Here is a 22,714-nt window from a genome sequence, read left to right on the forward strand (position 1 = left end):
AATCTTTTTCTCGCTACCCCGTTTAGCGATCAGGTTAATGCTTTTTTTTTTTGATAGATCGGGCGATTCTGAACGCGGCGATAACAAATGTGTAGATTTGATTTTTATTTTTTTTTTATTGATTTATTTTGATTGGGGCGAAAGGGGGGTGATTTAAACTTTTATATATATATATATATTTTTTTTTTAATTTTTTTTTTTTTACTTTTGCCATGCTTCTATAGCCTCCATAGGATCTGATGTTCGCTGTTATGTAGCAGAATTACCGGTGTGCTGTGAGCGCCGACCACAGGGTGGCGCTCACGGCTGCCGGGGATCAGTAACCATAGAGGTCTCAAGGACCTCTATGGTAACCATTCTGAAGCATCGCCGACCTCCGATCATGTGATGGGGGTCGGCGATGCGATCATTTCCGCCCGGCCGGAAGCGGTAGTTAAATGCCGCTGTCTGCATTTGACAGCGGCATTTAACTAGTTAATAGGCGCAGGCAGATCGCGATTCTGCCCGCGCCTATTAGGGGCACATGTCAGCTGTTCAAAACAGCTGACATGTCCCGGCTTTGATGCGGGCTCACCGCCGGAGCCCGCATCAAAGCGGGGCTTCTGACCTCGGACGTACTATTCCGTCCGAGGTCAGAAAGGGGTTAGTTGAAAGAATGACAGACTTTAATAAATCTTAATTAAACCATACTTACTGCATCGCCCATTATCCCCCGCAAGAGAATTAAAATAACAACTATATTCCACACCTTTCTGCTGAGAAAATTATAATCCATTTGTGCCACAACTGGTCTAGCTCTGCTACATGTCTGCACTGTGAGCAGGAAAACGTACTCTTGCGGTGCCGTCAGACAGGGAATAGGAGTTCACAGGGAGACACCAGGCAGCGGTAGCAGACGCTGCTCACTGTCTCTGCTGAATGTTAGGCTGTATGGTCGCAGCATGCAACCATGCAGCCTGCCATCTAGATGTAGCAGAGCTGACTGAGGTCACATCCTGCTGTTGTTGACTTTTCTGCACCAAAAACGCTTTAAAAAATGATACCTGTGTTTTTTCAGCATTTTTTCACCACCCATTCAAGTCAGTGGGTAAAAAACGCTGAAAGAAGTGACATTCTTTATGTCCAAAAAAAACCATGCAAAGCACAAAATCCTGATGACAACAATGTGTGTGCATGAGATTTCTGAAAACTCTTAGGCTTTGCTGGTAATGGAAAAAGCAGCTGAAAATTAGCATTAAAAAAAAGCTGCAAAAAAACGCCCAGTTTGAAACTAGCCTTAAAGTCTGTGTCCGTCCCTTTAACCATATCAAAATTTTAGATTTACGAGAATAAGACCTGAAGACCCTCAGAGTTCACTTCAGTACAGAATGGTGCAAGACTGGGTGCGTGGTAAAAGCTGCAGAGTAAATGGCCTTGTGGGCAGAGTGCGGACGTGTGCACCATCTGCTCAGGTCAGATAAGAGGGAAACGAGTGTATGCAGGAAAGTGCAGACGATTATCGGCCCCACACGCATTCCACAGGTTCCCTATGTTTGTGAGTGTCATTGTAATACGGACAACAGCTGCTCAGGACTACCCCCAAATCAGCCAGAGAGGAGGGCAGCCAATGAGAAATGGTCCTGGTGAGCTGCTGCTGTCCTTGTTACAATGGACTGCTCCTTATTTGAGGTAATACCGCACTCCACCTGTAGTGGCTGCTGCAGGAAAAGTTTCCAGCTAATGACCACCTGGCATTTATGGAAATCTTCAACCTCTGATATCTCTTCTATTCAGGACTCCCAAGAAAAGGAGACAGTGACGCCTGAGAAGGCGGAGGAGCAGAAGCTGAAGGCCAAATACCCCAATCTAGGGCAGAAGCCGGGAGGCTCCGATTTCCTTATGAAGAGGCTTCAGAAAGGGGTAAGTGGTCATGTGTCTGCCTCCTAATAACAGAAGGGGATACCATGCCCTAAACCAGGGATGGGGAATCATTTTTTTTTTTTTCTGCCAAGGGCCATTAGGATATTTATACCATCCTTCTGGGCCGTACAAACTCGGCCCACAAAGTGCATCCTGACTCTGGCACTGGTCTCAGGACGTAATGTTTCGTTGCATGCCCTTCAATGTTCAGTAGTGAACACTGCGTGCATGCGTGCGTGTGTGTGCGTGCGCGCGCGCTAACAGAGCATGAAGGAATTGATGAGCTTGTGACAATCAAAATACACCTCCCTGCACAAGAATGTGGTCCCTGAGAATCTGCTCGGGGGGCCTGATAAAAGGTCATCGAGGGTCCTTCATAGATGTTTACTTTTCAGCATTTTTTTTAGCAAATATAAATAAAAAGTACTGTATTTTTTGGACTATAAGACGCACCTAGGTTTTAACCCCTTCACCCCCAAGGGTGGTTTGAACGTTAATGACCGGGCCAATTTTTAAAATTCTGACCACTGTCCATTTATGAGGTTATAACTCTGGAACGCTTCAACGGATCCTGGTGATTCTGACACTGTTTTCTCGTGACATATTGTACTTCATGATAGTGGTAAAATTTCTTTGATATTACCTGCGTTTATTTGTGGAAAAAAAGGGAAATTTGGCGAAAATTTAGAAAATTTCGCAATTTTCCAACTTTGAATTTTTATGCAATTAAATCACAGTGATATGTCACACAAAATACTTAATAAGTAACATTTCCAACATGTCTACTTTACATCAGCACAATTTTGGAACCAACATTTTTTTTTTGTTAGGGAGTTATAAGGGTTAAAATTTGACCAGCAATTTCTCATTTTCACAACACCATTTTTTTTTTAGGGACCACATCTCATTTGAAGTCATTTTGAGGGGTCTATATGATAGAAAATACCCAAGTGTGACACCATTCTAAAAACTGCACCCCTCAAGGTGCTCAAAACCACATTCAAGAAGTTTATTAACCCTTCAGGTGTTTCACAGGAATTTTTGGAATGTTTAAATAAAAATGAACATTTAACTTTTTTTCACACAAAATTTACTTCAGCTCCAAATTGTTTTATTTTACCAAGGGTAACAGGAGAAAATGGACCCCAAAAGATGTTGTACAATTTGTCCTGAGTACGCTGATACCCCATATGTGGGGGTAAACCACTGTTTGGGCGCATGGGAGAGCTCGGAAGGGAAGGAGCGCCGTTTGACTTTTCACTGCAAAATTGACAGGAATTGAGATGGGACGCCATGTTGCATTTGGAGAGCCACTGATGTGCCTAAACATTGAAACCCCCCCACAAGTGACACCATTTTGGAAAGTAGACCCCCTAAGGAACTTATCTAGAGGTGTAGTGAGCACTTTGACCCACCAACTGCTTCACAGAAGTTTATAATGCAGAGCCGTAAAAATAAAACAAACATTTTTTTCCCACAAAAATTATTTTTTAGCCCCCAGTTTTGCATTTTCCCGAGGGTAACAGGAGAAGTTGGACCCCAAAAGTTGTTGTCCAATTTGTCCTGAGTACGCTGATACCCCATATGTGGGGGGGAACCACTGTTTGGGCGCATGGGAGGGCTCAGAAGGGATGGAGCGCCATTTTGAATGCAGACTTAGATGGAATGGTCTGCAGGCGTCACATTGCGTTTGCAGAGCCCTAATGTACCTAAACAGTAAAAAAAACCCCGCAAGTGAGACCATTTTGGAAAGTAGACCCCCTAAGCAACTCATCTAGATGTGTTGTGAGAGTTTTGAGCCCTCAAGTGTTTCACTACAGTTTATAACGCATAGCCATAAAAATAAAAAAAAGTCCCCCCAAAATTACTTTTTAGCCCCCAGTTTTGTATTTTCCCAAGGGTAACAGGAGAAATTGGACCCCAAAAGTTGTTCTCCAATGTGTTCCGAGTACGCTGATACCCCAAATGTTGGGGTAAACCCCTGTTTGGGTGCACAGGAGAGCTCGGAAGGGAAGGAGCACTGTTTTACTTTTTCAACGCAGAATTGGCTGAAATTGAGATCGGACGCCATGTCGCATTTGGAGAGCCCCTGATGTGCCTTAACAGTGGAAACCCCCCAATTATAACTGAAACCCTAATCCAAACACACCCCTAACCCTAATCCCAACGGTAACCCTAACCACACGTCTAACCCAGACACACCCCTAACCCTAATCCCAACCCTATTCCCAACTGTAGATGTAATCCAAACCCTAACTTTAGCCCCAACCCTAACTTTAGCCCCAACCCTAACTTTAGCCCCAACCCTAACTTTAGCCCCAACCCTAACTTTAGCCCCAACCCTAACTTTAGCCCCAACCCTAACTTTAGCCCCAACCCTAACTTTAGCCCCAACCCTAACTTTAGCCCCAACCCTAACTTTAGCCCCAACCCTAACTTTAGCCCCAACCCTAACTTTAGCCCCAACCCTAACTTTAGCCCCAACCCTAACTTTAGCCCCAACCCTAACTTTAGCCCCAACCCTAACTTTAGCCCCAACCCTAACTTTAGCCCCAACCCTAACTTTAGCCCCAACCCTAACTTTAGCCCCAACCCTAACTTTAGCCCCAACCCTAACTTTAGCCCCAACCCTAACTTTAGCCCCAACCCTAACTTTAGCCCCAACCCTAACTTTAGCCCCAACCCTAACTTTAGCCCCAACCCTAACTTTAGCCCCAACCCTAACTTTAGCCCCAACCCTAACTTTAGCCCCAACCCTAACTTTAGCCCCAACCCTAACTTTAGCCCCAACCCTAACTTTAGCCCCAACCCTAACTTTAGCCCCAACCCTAACTTTAGCCCTAGCCCTAACCCTAATGGTAAAATGGAAATAACTACATTTTTTAAATTTTTTTATTTTTCCCTAACTAAGGGGGTGATGAAGGGGGGTTTGATTTACTTTTATAGCGGGTTTTTTAGCGGATTTTTATGATTGGCAGCCGTCACACACTGAAAGAAGCTTTTTATTGCAAAAAATATTTTTTGCGTTACCACATTTTGAGAGCTATAATTTTTCCATATTTGAGTCCAGAGTCATGTGAGGTCTTGTTTTTTGCGGAACGAGTTGACGTTTTTATTGGTAACATGCTCGGGCACGGGAGATTTTTTGATCGCTTTTTATTCCGATTTTTGTGAGGCAGAATGACCAAAAACCAGCTATTCATGAATTTCTTTTGGGGGAGGCGTTTATACCGTTCCGCGTTTGGTAAAATTGATAAAGCAGTTTTATTCGTCGGGTCAGTACGATTACAGCGATACCTCATTTCTATCATTTTTTTTTATGTTTTGGCGCTTTTATACGATAAAAACTATTTTATAGAAAAAATAATTATTTTGGCATCGCTTTATTCTGAGGACTATAACTTTTTTATTTTTTCGCTGATGATGCTATATGGCGGCTCGTTTTTTGCGGGACAAGATGACGTTTGCAGCGGTACCATGGTTATTTATGTCCGTCTTTTTGATTGCGTGTTATTCTACTTTTTGTTTGGCGGTATGAGAATAAAGCGTTGTTTTTTTGCCTCTTTTTTTTTTTTTTTTCTTACGGTGTTCACTGAAGGGGTTAACTAGTGGGACAGTTTTATAGGTTGGGTCGTTACGGACGCGGCGATACTAAATATGTGTACTTTTGTTGTTTGATTTTTTTTAATTTAGATAAAGGAATGTATTTATGGGAATAATTTATTTATTTTTTTTCTTTATTTAGGAATTTTTTTTTTCTTTTTTTTTTTTACACATGTGGGAATTTTTTTTTTACTTTGTCCCAGGGGGGGACATTACAGATCGGTGATCTGACAGTGTGCACAGCACTCTTATCAGATCACCGATCTCACTTACAGCCGTGCAGGCTTAGGCTACTTTCACACTAGCGTCGGGAACAACCCGTCGCTGTGCGTCGGGCCGACGTTCCCGACGCTAGCGTGGTCTCCGCCGCACAACGGGGGCAGCGGATGCACTTTTCCCAGGCATCCGCTGCCCCATTGTGAGGTGCGGGGAAGTGCGGGGGGGTGGGGGCGGAGTTCCGGCCGCGCATGCGCGGTCGGAAAAAGCGGACCGTCGGGAGCAAAAAACGTTACATGTAACGTTTTTTCTCCCGACGGTCCGCTACCACACGCCCAAGCGTCGCAAAACGGACGCGACGTTTGGCAATGCGTCGCTAATGTTAGTCTATGACGAAAAAACGTATCCAGCAAGAACTTTTGCTGGATGCGTATTTTCGGCAAAACGACGCATTTGCGACGTATTGCAGTTAACGCTAGTGTGAAAGTAGCCTAACAAGCACCTGCACGGCACCCGGAAGTAATCCCTGCAGGACCCGGATGCAGCCCCGCGGCCATTTTGGATCCGGGGCCTGCAGGGATAGGAGGTAGGAGACCCTCGCAGCAACGCGATCACATCGCATTGCTCCGGGGGTCTCAGGGAAGCCCGCAGGGAGCCCCCTCCCTGCGCGATGCTTCCCTGTACCGCCGGCACACCGCGATCATGTTTGATCGCGGTGTGCCGGGGGTTAATGTGCCGGGGGCGGTCCGTGACTGCTCCTGGCACATAGTGCCGGATGTCAGCTGCGATAGGCAGCTGACACTCGGCCGCGCTCCCCCCGTGAGCGCGGCCGATCGTGCTGGACGTACTATTCCGTCCTTGGGAATTAGGGCCCACCCCACATGGACGGAATAGTATGTCCAATGGCAGAAAGGGGTTAAAGGAGGAAATTAGAAAACAAAAATTGAAGCCAAAAATGTGGTCAATTCTGTACTTGATATCCTCTATCCTGATATACAGTACAGACCAAAAGTTTGGACACACCTTCTCATTTAAAGATTTTTCTGTATTTTCGTGACTATGAAAATTGTTCATTCACACTGAAGGCATCAAACTTGCTTTGATGACTGCTTTGCACACTCTTGGCATTCTCTTGATGAGCTTCAAGAGGTAGTCACCGGGAATGGTCTTCCAACAATCTTGAAGGAGTTCCCAGAGATGCTTAGCACTTGTTGGCCCTTTTGCCTTCACTCTGCGGTCCAGCTCACCCCAAACCATCTCGATTGGGTTCAGGTCTGGTGACTGGAGGCCAGGTCATCTGGCGTAGCACCCCAACACCCTCCTTCTTGGTCAAATAGCCCTTACACAGCCTGGAGGTGTGTTTAGGGTCGTTGTCCTGTTGAAAAATAAATGATGGTCCAACTAAACGCAAACCAGATGGAATAGCATGCCGCTGCAAGATGCTGTGGTAGCCATGCTGGTTCAGTATGCCTTCAATTTTGAATAAATCCCCAACAGTGTCACCAGCAAAGCACCCCCACACCATCACACCTCATCCTCCTCCATGCTTCACGGTGGGAACCAAGCATGTAGAGTCCATCCGTTCACCTTTTCTGCGTCGCACAAAGACACGGTGGTTGGAACCAAAGATCTCAAATTTGGACTCAACAGACCAAAGCACAGATTTCCACTGGTCTAATGTCCATTCCTTGTGTTCTTTAGCCCAAATAAGTCTCTTCTGCTTGTTGCCTGTCCTTAGCAGTGGTTTCCTAGCAGCTATTTTACCATGAAGGCCTGCTGCACAAACTTTCCTCTTAACAGTTGTTGTAGAGATGTGTCTGCTGCTAGAACTCTGTGTGGCATTGACCTGTTCTTTAATCTGAGCTGCTGTTAACCTGCGATTTCTGAGGTTGGTGACTCGGATAGACTTATCCTCAGAAGCAGAGGTGACACTTGGTCTTCCTTTCCTGGGGCAGTCCTCATGTGAGCCAGTTTCTTTGTAGCGCTTGATGGTTTTTGCCACTGCACTTGGGGACACTTTCAAAGTTTTTGCAATTTTTCAGACTGACTTACCTTCATTTCTTAACCCCTTCCCGACCTTTGACGCCACATAGGCGTGCTGCAATATCATCGGCCATGGCTGGAAACACTTGTGACCCCCCCCACCCCACCGATCGCCCCCCCAAGCCACCGATCTGTGCTCCGCTCCCCTCCGTCTTGTGCTCCGCTCCCCCGTCCTCTTGTCCGCTCCCCCCGTGCTCCGACGCCCCCCAACCCCCCCCCCCGTGCCCCGATCTCCCCCCCCCCTCATACTTACCGAGGCTCCCGGTGTCCGTCTGTCTTCTCCATGGGCGCCGCCATCTTCCAAAATGGCGGACGCATGCGCAGTGCGCCCGCCGAATCTGCCAGCCGGCAGATTCGTTACAAGTACGTTTTGATTGCTGTGATAGGTTCTATCGCAGCGATCAAAATAAAAAAATAATAAATAAACCCCTGCGGATTTGGCCGCGGATCCGCAGCGGATTGGCCGCTGCGAATTCGTAGCAGTTTTCCATCAGGTTTACAGTACCATGTACACCTATGGAAAACCAAATCCGCTGTGCCCATGGTGCGGAAAATTCCGTGCAGAAACGCTGCGTTGTATTTTCCGCAGCATGTCAATTCTTTGTGCGGATTCCGCAGCGTTTTACACCTGTTCCTTAATAGGAATCCGCAGGTGAAATCCGCACAAAAAAACACTGGAAATCCGCTGTAAATCCGCAGGTAAAACGCAGTGCCTTTTACCTGCAGATTTTTCAAAAATCGTGCGGAAAAATCTCACACGAATCCGCAACGTGGGCACATAGCCTTAGGGTTAGGGTTGGAATTAGGGCTAGGGTTGGAAATAGGGTTAAGATTAGGCTTGTGGTTAGGGTTACGGATAGGGTTAGGGGTGTGTTGGGGTTACAGTTGTGGTTAGGGTTGGGATTAGGGTTACGGGTGTGTTGGGGTTAGGGTTGTAGTTAGGGGTGTGTTGGGGTTAGGGTTGTGATTAGGGTTATGGCTACAGTTGGGATTAGGATTAGGGGTGTGTTGGGGTTAGTGTTGAAGTTAGAATTGAGGGGTTTGCACTGTTTAGGCACATCAGGGGTCTCCAAACGCAACATGGCGCCACCATTGATTTCAGCCAATCTTGCGTTTAAAAAGTCAAATGGTGCTCCCTCCCTTCCAAGCCCCGACGTGCGCCCAAACAGTGGTTTACCCCCACATATGGGGTACCAGCGTACTCAGGACAAACTGGGCAACAACTGTTGGGGTCCAATTTCTCCTGTTACCCTTGCAAAGATAAAAAATTACTTGCTAAAACATAATTTTTGAGGAAAGAACAATTATTTTTTATTTTCACAGCTCTGCGTTATAAACTTCTGTGAAGCACTTGGGGGCTGAAAGTGCTCACCACACATCTAGATAAGTTTCTTGGGGCGTCTAGTTTCCAAAATGGGGTCACTTGTGGGGTGTTTCTACTGTTTAGGCACATCAGGGGCTCTGCAAATGCAACGTGATGCCCGCAGACCATTCCATCAAAGTCTGCATTTCAAATGTCACTACTTCCCTTCCGAGCCCTGCCGTGCGCCCAAACAGTGGTTTACCCCCACATATGGGGTATCATCGTACTCAGGACAAACTGGACAACAACATTTGGGGTCCAATTTCTCCTATCACCCTTGGGAAAATAAAAAATTCTGGGCTAAAAATCATTTTTGAGGAAAGAAAAATTATTTTTTATTTTCACGGCTCTGCGTTATAAACTTCTGTGAAGCACCTGGGGGTTATAAGTGCTCACTATGCATCTAGATAAGTTCCTTGGGGGGGTCTAGTTTCCAAAATGGGGTCACTTGTAGGGGAGCTCCAATGTTTAGGCACACGGGCTCTCCAAACGCGACATGGTGTCCCCTAACGATTGGAGCTAATTTTCCATTCAAAAAGTCAAATGGCACGCCTCCCCTTCCGAGCCTTGCCGTGCACCCAAACAGTGGTTTACCACCACATATGAGGTATCGGCGTACTGAGGAGAAATTGCCCAACAAATTTTAGGATCCATTTTATCCTGTTGCCCATGTGAAAATGAAAAAATTGAGGCTAAAAGAAATTTTGTGTGAAAAAAAAAAAAGTACTTTTTCATTTTTACGGATCAATTTGTGAAGCACCTGAGGGTTTAAAGTGCTCACTATGCTTCTAGATATGTTCCTTGGGGGGTCTAGTTTCCAAAATGGGGTCACTTGTGGGGGAGCTCCAATGTTTAGGCACACAGGGGATCTCCAAACTTGACATGGTGTCCGCTAGCGATGGAGATAATTTTTCATTCAAAAAGTTAAATGGCGCTCCTTCCCTTCCGAGCCCTGCCGTGCGCCCAAACAGTGGTTTACCCCCACATATGAGGTATCAGCGTACTCAGGACAAATTGGACAACAACGTCCGTGGTCCAGTTTCTCCTTTTACCCTTGGGAAAATAAAAAAATTGTTGCGAAAAGATCATTTTTGTGACTAAAAAGTAAAATGTTCATTTTTTCCTTCCATGTTGCTTCTGCTGCTGTGAAACACCTGAAGGGTTAATAAACTTCTTGAATGTGGTTTTGAGCACCTTGAGGGGTGCAGTTTTTAGAATGGTGTCACTTTTGGGTATTTTCAGCCATATAGAACCCTCAAACTGACTTCAAATGTGAGGTGGTCCCTAAAAAAATGGTTTTGTAAATTTTGTTGTAAAAATGAGAAATCACTGGTCAAATTTTAACCCTTATAACTTCCTAGCAAAAAAAAAAAATTTGTTTCCAAAATTGTGCTGATGTAAAGTAGACATGTGGGAAATGTTATTTATTAACTATTTTGTGTCACATAACTCTCTGGTTTAACAGAATAAAAATTCAAAATGTGAAAATTGCGAAATTTTCAAAATTTTCGCCAAATTTCCGTTTTTTTTCACAAATAAACTCAGAAATTATCAACCTAAATTTACCACTAACATGAAGCCCAATATGTCACGAAAAAACAATCTCAGAATCGCTAGGATCCGTTGAAGCGTTCCTGAGTTATTACCTCATAAAGGGACACTGGTCAGAATTGCAAAAAACGGCAAGGTCATTAAGGCCAAAATAGGCTGGGTCATAAAGGGGTTAAAGTAATGATGGCCACTCATTTTTCTTTACTTAGATGCTTTTTTCTTGCCATAATACAAATTCTAACAGTCTATTCAGTAGGACTATCAGCCGTGCATCCACCAGACTTCTGCACAACACAACTCATGGTCCCAACCCCATTTATAAGGCAAGAGATCCCACTTATTAAACCTGACAGGCCACACCTGTGAAGTGAAAGCAATTCCCGGTGACTACCTCTTGAAGCTCATCAAGAGAACGCCAAGAGTGTGCAAAGCAGTCATCATAGCAAAAGGTGGCTACTTTGAAGAACCTAGAATATAAGACATAATTTCAGTTGTTTCACACTTTTTTGTTAAGTATATAATTCCACATGTGTTAATTCATAGTTTTGATGCCTTCAGTGTGAATGTACAATTTTCATAGTCATGAAAATACAGAAAAATTGTTAAATGAGAAGGTGTGTCCAAACGTTTGGTCTATACTGTATATGATCCCATCCTGATACACATGGCCCCCCTCATCCCTAACCTGGTGTGCATGGCTCAATTCGAAAACATTAAAAAACAAACCATTTCACTTACCTTCCCAGCACTCCCTTGCAGCATCTTGTTCCGATTCCAGCAGCTGCTTTATTCTTGTAAGCAGCGCATGGCAGGGATGTCATGCACTGTTTGCAAGCTGGAAGGCAGCTGCCGGAATACTCAATGCTCTTCATGCCGGGGCCGTGTGCGCGCAAAGCAGTGAGTATTCGTTGCTCATTAATAGTGGGGCACAGTGTAAGCAGGAGCCTTCCTGCTGCTGCTGGTGGTCACGTGTGCCGCTACTTAAGAGAAACAAATATTCACCGCATTCCACTCCCATGGGCGTGGAATGCACTGAATATTCATTTCTCTTTGGCAGCGGGCACAGGAGTTGGCCTCAGCAGCAGCCGGCTCCTGCCTCTGAAAGGCGCTGCGACCTCCCCACCACAGCCAGAGCTGGTACATCCGGGCTACAAGACGCACCCCCCATTTTCCTCTATGTTTTTGGAGGAAAAAACTTCGTCTTATAGTGATATACCGTATTTTTCAGACTATATCATGTGCTGTATGAAGCACAGAGCTGCACTCACTATGCTGCTGCCTACAAAACTGACCTACAGTGTAGATGGCCTGATCTTTCCTCTGTATATAATGAATATAATACAGCATATAATTCAGGATCAGTAATGTATGTACACAGTGACTGCACTAGCAGAATAGTGAGTGCAGCTCTGGAGTATAATACAGGATTTAACTCCGGATCAGTACTGTATGTACACAGTGACTGCACTAGCAGAATAGTGAGTGCAGCTCTGGAGTATAATGCAAGAGGTAACTCAGGATCAGTAATGTATGTACACAGTGACTGCACCAGCAGAATAGTGAGTGCAGCTCTGGAGTATAAGGCTACTTTCACACTAGCGTCGGTACGGGGCCGTCGCGCTGCGTCGGCCCGACGTACTGACGCATACTGTGCAAGCGCCGCACAACGGGGGCAGCGGATGCTGTTTTTCCACGCATCCGCTGCCCCATTGTGAGCTGCGGAGAGGTGGGGGCGGAGTTCCGGCCGACCGTCGGCACCAAAAAACGTTAGGCTACTTTCACACTAGCGTCGTGCACTGCACGTCGCTATGCGTCGTTCTGGAGAAAAAACGCATCCTGCAAAAGTGCTTGCAGGATGCGTTTTTTCTCCATAGACGTGTATTAGCGACGCATTGCTACACGTCGCAACCATCGTGCGACGGTTTCATCGGACCGTCGCCACAAAAAAAAGTGTGAAAGTAGCCTTACATGTAACGTTCTTTTGCTGCCGGCGGTCCGCCACAACACGACGCAACCGTCGCACGACGGTTGCGACGTGTGTCAATACGTCGCTAATGTTAGTCTATGGGGAAAATACGCATCCTGCAGACAACTTTGCAGTATGCGTTTTTCGCCAAAACGACGCATTGCGACGTATGCAAAAAAACGCTAGTGTGAAAGTAGCCTAATACAGGATGTAAGTCAGGATTAGTACAGGATCAGTAATGTAATGTATGTACACAGAGACTGCACCAGCAGAATAGTGAGTGCAGCTCTGGAGCATAATACAGGATGTAACTCAGGATCAATAATGTAATGTATGTACACAGTGACTGCACCAGCAGAATAGTGAGTGCAGCTCTGGAGTGTAATACTGTATGTATCTCAGGATCTGTAATGTTATGTACAGTTGTGCTCAAAAGTTTACATACCTCGGCAGAATTTTTGATGTCTTGACCTTTTTCAGAGAATATAAATAACACCAAAACTATTTATCCACTCATGGTTAGTGGTTGGATGAAGTCATTTATTGTCAGACTACTGTGTTTCCTCTTTTTAAATCATAATGACAACCCAAAACATCCAAATGACCCTGAACAAAAGTCTACATACCCCATTTCTTAATACCGTGTATTGCCTCCTCTAACATCAATGACAGCTTGAAGTCCTTTGTGAAAGCAAAAATTCTGCCGGGGTATGAAAGCTTTTGCACACAACTGTATGTACACCGTGGCTGCACCAGCAGAATAGTGAGTGCAGCTCTGGAGTATAATACAGGATGTAACTCAGGATCAGTAATGTAATGTATGTACACAGTGACTGCACCAGCAGAATAGTGAGTGCAGCTCTGGGGTATAATATAGGATGTAACTCAGGATCAGTAATGTAATGTATGTACACAGTGACTGCACCAGCAGAATAGTGAGTGCAGCTCTGGTGTATAATACAGGATGTAACTCAGGATCAGTAATGTAATGTATGTACACAGTGACTGCACCAGCAGAATAGTGAGTGCAGCTCTGGAGTATTAGGCTACGTTCACATTTGCGGCTAGCGCCGCAGCGTCGGGCGCCGCAGCGGCGCCGCATGCATCATGCGCCCCTATATTTAACATGGGGGCGCATGTACATGCGGTGCACTTGCGTTTGGCGCCGCATGCGTCCCTGCGGCGCCCGCGTCCGGGCGCAGAGGACGCAGCAAGTTGCATTTTTGCTGCGTCCGAAATCAATGAAAAAAAGGACGCATGCGGCGCAAAACGCAGCGTTGTGCATGCGTTTTGCCGCGTTTTTGTTTGCGTTGTGTGCTGCGGCGCCGACGCTGCGGCGCACAACGCAAATGTGAACGTAGCCTAATACAGGATGTAACTCAGGATCAGTAATGTATGTACACAGTGACTGCACCAGCAGAATAGTGAGTGCAGCTCTGGAGTATAATACAGGATGTAACTCAGGATCAGTACAGGATCAGTAATGTAATGTAATGTACACAGTGACTGCACCAGCAGAATAGTGAGTGCAGCTCTGGAGTTACACTCTGTGTATTCCCTTGGTTTGGAGTTGCATTATACAATATATATTATGCAGTAATTATGGCTTGGTGGCCTACTGATGAGTTATTATCTGAGCTGGCTCTCATGTTCTGTGGTAGTTCATTAATGAGCAATAAATCCCGGCCGTGTGATGCTTCCTTCCTTCTAGATACTGCAGCACATCGTTCCTTAAAGCGAACCTGTCATCAGGAAAATCGCTATATCCCTGTAGATATGGTGTTTAAACTGCAGGGTAATAGCATTACTAAGGCTACTTTCACACTTCCGTTTATATCCGTCACAATGCGTCGTTTCGGGAAAAAAACATATCCTGCAAATTTGCCCGCAAGGATGCGGTTTTTTTCCCATAGACTTGTATTGCCGACGGATCGCGACTTATGGCCACACTTTGCGTCCATCGTCTCGGAAAAACGTTCAAGGGAACGTTTTTCTGTACGTTGCATCCAGTTTTTCCGTCTGCGCATGCCCGGCAGGAAATGTCTCTCTCTGACTCTTTCCTGCCCAGCAACGCAGATGGAAATGTGAAAGCAAACCCTTCCATCGGTACGTCGCGCCCACGCTTCGTGACGGGTGACTACAGACGGAAGTATGAAAGAAGCCTAACCTGATGCCCGCACTTGGCCAAATGCTGCAGGGACAAAATGAAGCCTATTCCCTCCGATGGTGTTCTGGGTTCAGTCACTGCTTTGAGTATAGAGGGTGTCCGCTGTCAGTCAGGAACCGGGGTTGCAGTTACAGCCGACCATCTGTATACACAGAGTAGTGACTTAACCCACCACAGCGCCATGACCAAAACCGGAACTCTGCCAGAGGAAATAAAGATAATTTTCTCCCTGCAGCATTCTGCTATGTGCAGGCGCCGGGCAGGCTATTACCATGGAGATTAACCCCATATAGTTAATAGTATTTTTTCTTTAACTTCTTCACCCATCAAGCCTGTTTTCACCTTCAAGACCAGGCCAAATTTTACAATTATGACCACTATCACTTTGAGGTAATAACTCTGGATCGGTCCAATTCTGAGACTGTTATTTTCGTGACATATTGTACTTCATGATAGTGGTAAAATTTGTTAAATGTATAACTATAAAACCCGTGCTCCCTCTAATAAGCTTCATGTGATTCTCTTTCTCTCTTTCCCACTATCATCATGGGTGAATTCAACATCCCCACTGATACCCCTCAGTCAATAGCCTCCAAACTCCAGTCCTTTACTTCATCTTTTGGACTTGCTCTGTGGTCCTCCTCGGCCACCCACACAAACGGACATACAATAGACCTGGTCTTCACCCATCTCTGCTCTCTATCTAACTTCACCACTTACCCTCTCCCTCTATCCGACCACCATCTACTCACTTTCTCATCCCTGTCTCCTCACCTGTCACCCATGTCCAGCAACATGCGCACCCCCGCAGAAACCTTGCACACCTAGACACCCACACGCTCTCTGACTCTCTTCTACCACTGGCATCCATATCCTTCAACACATACAGTGCTACTGCTTTCTACAATGCCACTGTCGCTTCAGCTGTTGACGCGGTTGCCCCTCTCGTTCATGGCAGAGTACGATGTATCAATAGACAACCCTGGCACAATAACACCATTAAAAAGCTCCGGCAAGTGTCCAGGGTTGCAGAGCAGCGTAGGAAGAAAACGCATTCGCAAGACGACCTCACAGCATTCAAACAGGCAACACTCGCTATCAAATCTGCTCTCACCTCTGCTAAACAGGCCTACTTCACAACCCTCGTATCTTCCCTTATCCTACAACCCCAAACAGTTATTCAAAACTTCTAACTCCCTTCTCTGCTGCCCACTGCCCCCTCCAACCTCCCTCATCTCTGCTGAGGACTCTGCCACACACTTCAAAAATAAGATCGACCAAACAAGGCAAGTCTCCATTGTTCAACCACCACAACTCCTTTGTATACCAGACCAGTGCCCAAACCCCGTAACCTCCCAATCCAACGTCACTGAAGGGGGGCTTAATTGTCTCCTCTCCAAATCGCACCTAACCACCTGTGCGCTCGACCCCATCCCACCTCCTCACCAACCTCACCTTCACTCTTATCTCATCCGTAACCCACCTCTTCAACCTATCACTAACTTCTGTTACCTTCCCTTCTGCTTTCAAACATGCCACAATCACGCCTATCCTTAAAAAGTTAACCCTCAATCCAACTGCTATGTCCAGCTATCGCCCAATATCGCTGCTCCCATTTGCTTCCAAACTCCTGGAGCAGCACGTCCACGCTGAACTTTCCCACCTCTCATCTAACTTGCTCTTTGACAATCTGCAATCTGGTTTCCGCCCCCATCACTCAACTGAGACAGCCCTGACCAAAAATTACTAACGACCTACTTCCAGCCAAAGCTAGCGGACAATACTCTATACTCCTCCTAGACCTGCCCTCTACTTTCGACACAGTTGACCACTTCCTCCTACTACAGATCCTCTCCTCCTTTGGCATCAAGACCTCGCCCTATCCTGGCTCTCCTCATACCTTTCCAACCGCACATTCAGCGTCTCCCACACTACCTCCTTGTTATTATTGTCCCACCCTGTCTCTGTTGGAGTCCCCCAAGGCTCTGTTCTAGGAGCCCTACTCTTTTCAACCTATACACTTGGCCTGCGACACCTCATAAAGTCCCATGGATTCCAGTACCACCTTTATGCTGATGACACTCAGATCTACCTCTCTGGCCCAGACGTCACCTCTCTGCTGTCAGAATCCCGGATTGTCTGTCAGCCAGCTCCTCCTTCTTCACCTCTCGCTTCATCAAACTCAGTATGGACAAATCTGAAATCATATTTCCTCCATCTCATACATCTTCCTTACCTGACCTATCTATTGCAATTAATGACATCACGCTTTCCCTCATACCAGAAGTCTGCTGTCTCGGACTAACTTGATTCTGCCCTGTCCTTCAAACCGCACATCCAAGCTCTTTCCACCTCCTGTTGCCTCCAGCTCAAAAATGTCTCCAGAATCCGTTCTTTCCTCAACCGTCAATCTACTAAAATGCTTGTGCATGCCCTCATCATCGTATCGACTACTAGAACATCCTTTTCTGTAGCCTCCTTGCTAACACCCACTTCTTCAGTCCATCCTTAACTCTGCTGCCCGACTAATTCATCTCTCTCTTTGCTACTCCTCCGCTTTCCCCCTCTGCAAATCTCTTCACTGGCTCCCATTCCCTCAGTGTATCCAGTTCAAATTACTAATACTAACCTACAAAGCCATCCATAACCTGTCTCCTCCATATATCTCTGAACTAATCTCCTGATATCTTCCCTCACGTAATCTCCGGTCCTCCCATGACCTCCTTCTCTCCTCCACACTTATTCGCTCCTCACCAAACCGCCTCCAAGACTTCTCACAAATATCCCCCATCCTCTGGAATTTTTTGCCCCAACACGTCCGACAATCAACCACATTCAGATCCTTCAGACGGAACCTGAAAACCCACCTCTTCAGGAAAGCCTACAGCCTGCAATGACCTCGCTGTCTCCTCATCACTACCTGAGCTACCGCCTCACCAACAGCGGAGCTGCTGCAACCCTCAATCTATTGTCTCCTTCCTCACCATCCTGTAGAATGTAAGCCTGCAGGGCAGGGTCCACGCCCCTCTGTATCAGTCTTATCATTGTTAGTTTGCTTACTGTAAGTGATAATTTTGGCAAATTCTGTGAAAATGTCTTAATTTTTAATCTTTTAAATCTTATGCCCTTAATCCTTGCGTGACCAGGCCAATTTTTTGAATCTTACTCCTCATGCAGGAATAGCTCTGGATTGTATAAATCCCATTGATTCTGAGTTTTTTTCGTGACACATTAGGCCGGGATTACACATGCGCGAAATACGGCCGAGTCTCACAAGTTAATACCCGGCTTTTTCCGCCGTCACTCAGGACGGAGCGTGCGGCAGCATAGCAATACATGCAGCCGCACACGCTACGCTCCTGAGTGATGGCGACAATGCCGGGTATTAACATGCGAGACTCGGCCGTATTTCTCGCATGTGTGATCCCGGCCATATAATTTATGATGATGGCAAATTTAGGTTATGTTTTGCGTTTACCGTATATACTCGTGTATAAGCCGAGATTTTCAGCACAATTATTTTTGTGCTGAAAACGCCCCCCTCAGACTATACACGAGTCAATTGTCCAGAACGCCGGCGGGGGAGGGGAGTGTCGGACTCGGCGCCTGTGGCACAGTGACAGCTGCTGCTGCCGGCTAACCGCTCATTAAGGTCACTTCCCCACTCCCATAGGCGTGGAGCGCATATTTATTACCTTAATAAGCAGTACCACGTGACCGCTGAGCAGAAGAGAAGTAGGGGCAATGTGAGCCATGCATACAACCAGGGGACCGGGGGAGCCACGCATAGCAGGATAGGACAGGGGAAGCCACGCATAGCAGGATAGGACAGGGGGAGCCACGCATAGCAGGATAGGACAGGGGGAGCCACGCATAGCAGGATAGGACAGGGGGAGCCACGCATAGCAGGATAGGACAGGGGGAGCCACGCATAGCATAGCAGGACAGGGGGAGCCACGCATAGCATAGCAGGACAGGGGGAGCCACGCATAGCAGGACAGGACAGGGGGAGCCACGCATAGCAGGACAGAGATGAGGGGGGCAATACATACCCGGCTTATACTCGAGTCAATAAGCTTACCTTACCCAGTTTTCCGTGACAAAAGTAGGTGCCTCGTCTTATACTCGGGCTGGCTTATACTCGAGTATATACGGTATTTATAAAAGTATCAAAAATGTGACAAATTGCAATTTTCAGACTTGATAATTCCTTTTATTCCGCATAGTCACACCACACAAAAACAATATAAATGACCTTTCCCTAGTCTCTGCTTTACATCATCACCACTTGTGAAATGTTTTTATTTTGTGACTTTAGGGGATCTATATATTGGAAAATCCCAAAAGTAATACCACTTAAACCCCTTAACCCCCGGAGCTTTTTTCGGTTTTGCGTTTTTGTTTTTCCTTCCCGGAGCCGTAACTTTATTTTTCTGTCAATATGGCCATGTAAGGGCTTATTTTTTGCAGGACGAGTTGTACTTTTGAACGACACCGTTGGTTTTACCATGTCTTATACTAGAAAACGGGAAAAAATTCCGAGTGTGGTGTAATTGCAAAAAAAGTGCAATCCCACACTAGTTTTTTGTTTGGCTTTTTTGATAGGTTTTCTAAATGCTAAAACTGACCTGCCATTATGATTCTCCAGGTCATTACGAGTTCATAGACACCAAACATATCTAGGTTCTTCTAGGCTTACATGTGGTGTTAAAAAAAAATCCAAACTTTGCTTTAAAGAAGAAAAAAAATTGCGCAATTTTCCGTTACCCATAGTGTCTCCATTTTTTGTGATCTGGGGTCGGGTGGGGGCTTATTTTTTGCGTGCCGAGATGACGTTTTTAATAATACCAGTTTGATGCAGATACAATCTTTTGATTGCTCGTTAATGCATTTTAATGCAATGTCGCGGTGACCAAATAACGTAATTCTGATGTTTTGATTTTTTTTCTCGCTACGCTGTTTAGCGATCAGGTTAATCCTTTTTTTTTATTGATCGGGCGATTCTGATTGCGGCGATACCGAATATGTGGAGGTTTGATTATTTTTTATTATTATTACCGTATATACTAGAGTATAAGCCGAGATTTTCAGCCCATTTTTGGGGGGTTGAAAGTCCCCCTCTCGGCTTTTACTCGAGTCATACCCATGGTCGGCAGGGGAGGGGGAGCGGGGGCTGTCTAATTATACTCACCTGCTCTTGGTGCGGTCCCTGGCTTCCCGGCGCTCCAGCTTCTTCCTGTATTGAGCGTTCACATGGTACCGCTCATTACAGTAATGAATATGCTGCTCCACCTCCCATAGAGCCGCATATTCATTACTGTAATGAGCAGTAATGGTGACCGCTCAGTACAGGAAGAAGCTGCCAGCGCCGGGGAAGCAGGGACTGCACTGCGCCAGGAGCAGGTGAGTATAACGGGAAGGGGAGCGCTGCGCGATATTCACCTGCTCCTCGTTCCGGGCACCGCTCCGTCTTCTGCTGTGACGCTCAGGTCAGAGGGCGTGATGACGTGGTTAGTGCGCGCCCTCTGCCTGAACGTCAGTGCAGAAGACGCTGAAGATGGAGCGGCGTCTGAACGAAGTCAGGTGAATATTGAAAGTGCCGGGGGCTTGAGCGACGGAGAGGTGAGTATGTGATTTATTTATTTTTTATCGCAGCAACAGCAAATGGGGCAAGTGTCTGTATGGAGCATCTTATGGGGCCATAACATTTGTGCAGCACTATATTGGGCAAGTGTCTGTATGGGGCCATAATCAACGTTTGTGCAGCACTATATTGGGCAAATGTGTCTATGGAGCATCTTATGGGGCCATTATTAACCTTTTATGCAGGATTATATGGGGCATATTTTAATATGGAGCATCTTATGGGCCCATCATAAACTTTATGGAGCATTATATGGGGCTCCTGATTCAATATGGATATTCAAAAACACTTAACCTACTGATGTCTCAATTAATTTTACTTTTATTGGTATCTATTTTTACTTTAGACATTTACCAGTAGCTGCTGCATTTCCCACCCTAGGCTTATACTCGAGTCATTAAGTTTCCCAGTTTTTTGTGGCAAAGTTAGGGGGGTCGGCTTATACTATAGTATATTCTATATAGATATTGATATAGATAGATATTTTTTTTTGCAGAAATTGGTTTTTACATCCCCATATTTTGGGAGCTATAGCCTTTCCATTATTAGGTCTTGCTTTTTGCGGGGCGAGTTCACGTTTTTATTGGTACCATTTTTCGGCACATTACATATTTTGATCGCTTTTTATTCCAATTTTTGGGAGGCAGAATGAACAAAAAAACAATTATTCAGGTTTTTTTTTTTTTTTTTGGGAGGGGGGGGGGTTTATGCTCCACATGTGGTAACATTGATAAGGCAGTTTTATTCTTCCGGTCAGTATGATCACAGCGATGCCTCATTTATATAGTGGGGGTTTTTTTTTGATGTTTTGGTGCTTTTACACAATAAAAATAATTTTGTAGAAAAAATAAATATTTTTGCGCCGCTTTACTCTAAGAGCTATAACTTTTATTTTTCTGCTGATGGAGCTGTATGGCGGCTTGTTTTTACGGGACAAAATGACGTTTTCAGCTATACTATTTTTATTTACATTTTGTCTTTTTGATCTTGTTATATTCCACATTTTGTTTGGCGATATGTTGAAAAAGCATAGTTTTATGCCTCGTTAATTTTTTTTTTTTTTTTACAGTTTTTCTCCGAAGGGGTTAACTAGTGACAGTTTTATAGAGCGGGTCATACACAAATATGTATTAACTAGATTGTGGCCCGATTCTAACGCATCGGGTATTCTAGAATATGCATGTCCCCGTAGTATATGGACAATGATGATTCCAGAATTCGCGGCAGACTGTGCCCATCGCTGATTGGTCGAGGCAACCTTTATGACATCATTGTCGCCATGGCAACCATTATGACATGTACGTCGATACTGTGCCCGTCGCTGATTGGTCGAGGCCGCCAGAGACGTGGGATTTCCAGGACAGACAGAAAAACCCTTAGACAATTATATATATAGAGAGATTTTTTTATTTTTTTTTACATAAAAATACATATGGGTATAATATTTATTTTATATAAAACTATTTTTACATTTTTTATATATATTTTTTTACACTGTATTACTTAGTTCCACTATGGGAGTTTCCAGTATGTGGGAGGAAATGGGAGAATCCGGAGGAAACCCACACAAACACGGGGAGAACATACAAACTCCTTGCAGATATTGTCCTTGATGGGATTTGAACCCAGGACCCCAGCGCTGAAAGGCTGCCGTGCTAACCACTGAGCCACCGTGCTTGCCCCTATGACCTTGGGTTAACATGGCAACAATCGTGCCCTCGCGATGACTTCGTGGGGCCGCCGATTGGAAGGGCAAAGGGGGTTGCCTACCTCTCTCTGCCTTCAAAATGCTGTAAGCCATACTGATTGCAGCATATAGGGGGTTAAACATCTGGTGACGGTGCTCTCCTTGCTGTGAGAGTTCTTGTGTGTGCTAAGTCTCCATGAAGTAGCCATACCTCCAAAGTTGGGAAGTCCTTACCATCCAGGATGTATAGATGCGTCTAAGGTCATGAAGGGGTTATTCACAGTGCATTTTATTGTTAGAAGACCAGCGTGGCTACCATGACACCTGTCTTACTCGGAGGAGAGGTTGTAATTGGAGATGGGCGGACACATGAATGTTCGGGTACCAGAACAGTACCCGGACCCCATTTGCTTGAAAGGGGGGCCCGAACATCCAGTGTTTGCTGCGCTGTAATGCAAACACTGCTTCTGATCGGCGGTGAAATCATCCCCGCTGGTCAGAGAGCCGCGGTTCCCACACTGCCAAAACGACAGTGTGAGCGCTCAGCTGTGATCGGAGGTATAAAATTTATCTCC

The 22,714-nt window shown here is 45.6% G+C and overlaps 1 protein-coding gene across 1 annotated transcript in view; it reads left to right on the forward strand.

The window, feature by feature from the left end:
* Positions 1–22,714, forward strand: part of ENSA (endosulfine alpha) — a 31,618-nt gene that overhangs the window by 3,483 nt on the left and 5,421 nt on the right. The window contains exon 2 of the mRNA XM_077257746.1: positions 1,774–1,899. Coding sequence (XP_077113861.1) covers positions 1,774–1,899 — 126 coding nt within the window. The remainder of the gene's footprint in view (positions 1–1,773; positions 1,900–22,714) is intronic.

This window comes from Ranitomeya variabilis, chromosome 1 (assembly GCF_051348905.1).
Source record: "Ranitomeya variabilis isolate aRanVar5 chromosome 1, aRanVar5.hap1, whole genome shotgun sequence".
Taxonomy (NCBI): Eukaryota; Metazoa; Chordata; class Amphibia; order Anura; family Dendrobatidae; genus Ranitomeya; species Ranitomeya variabilis.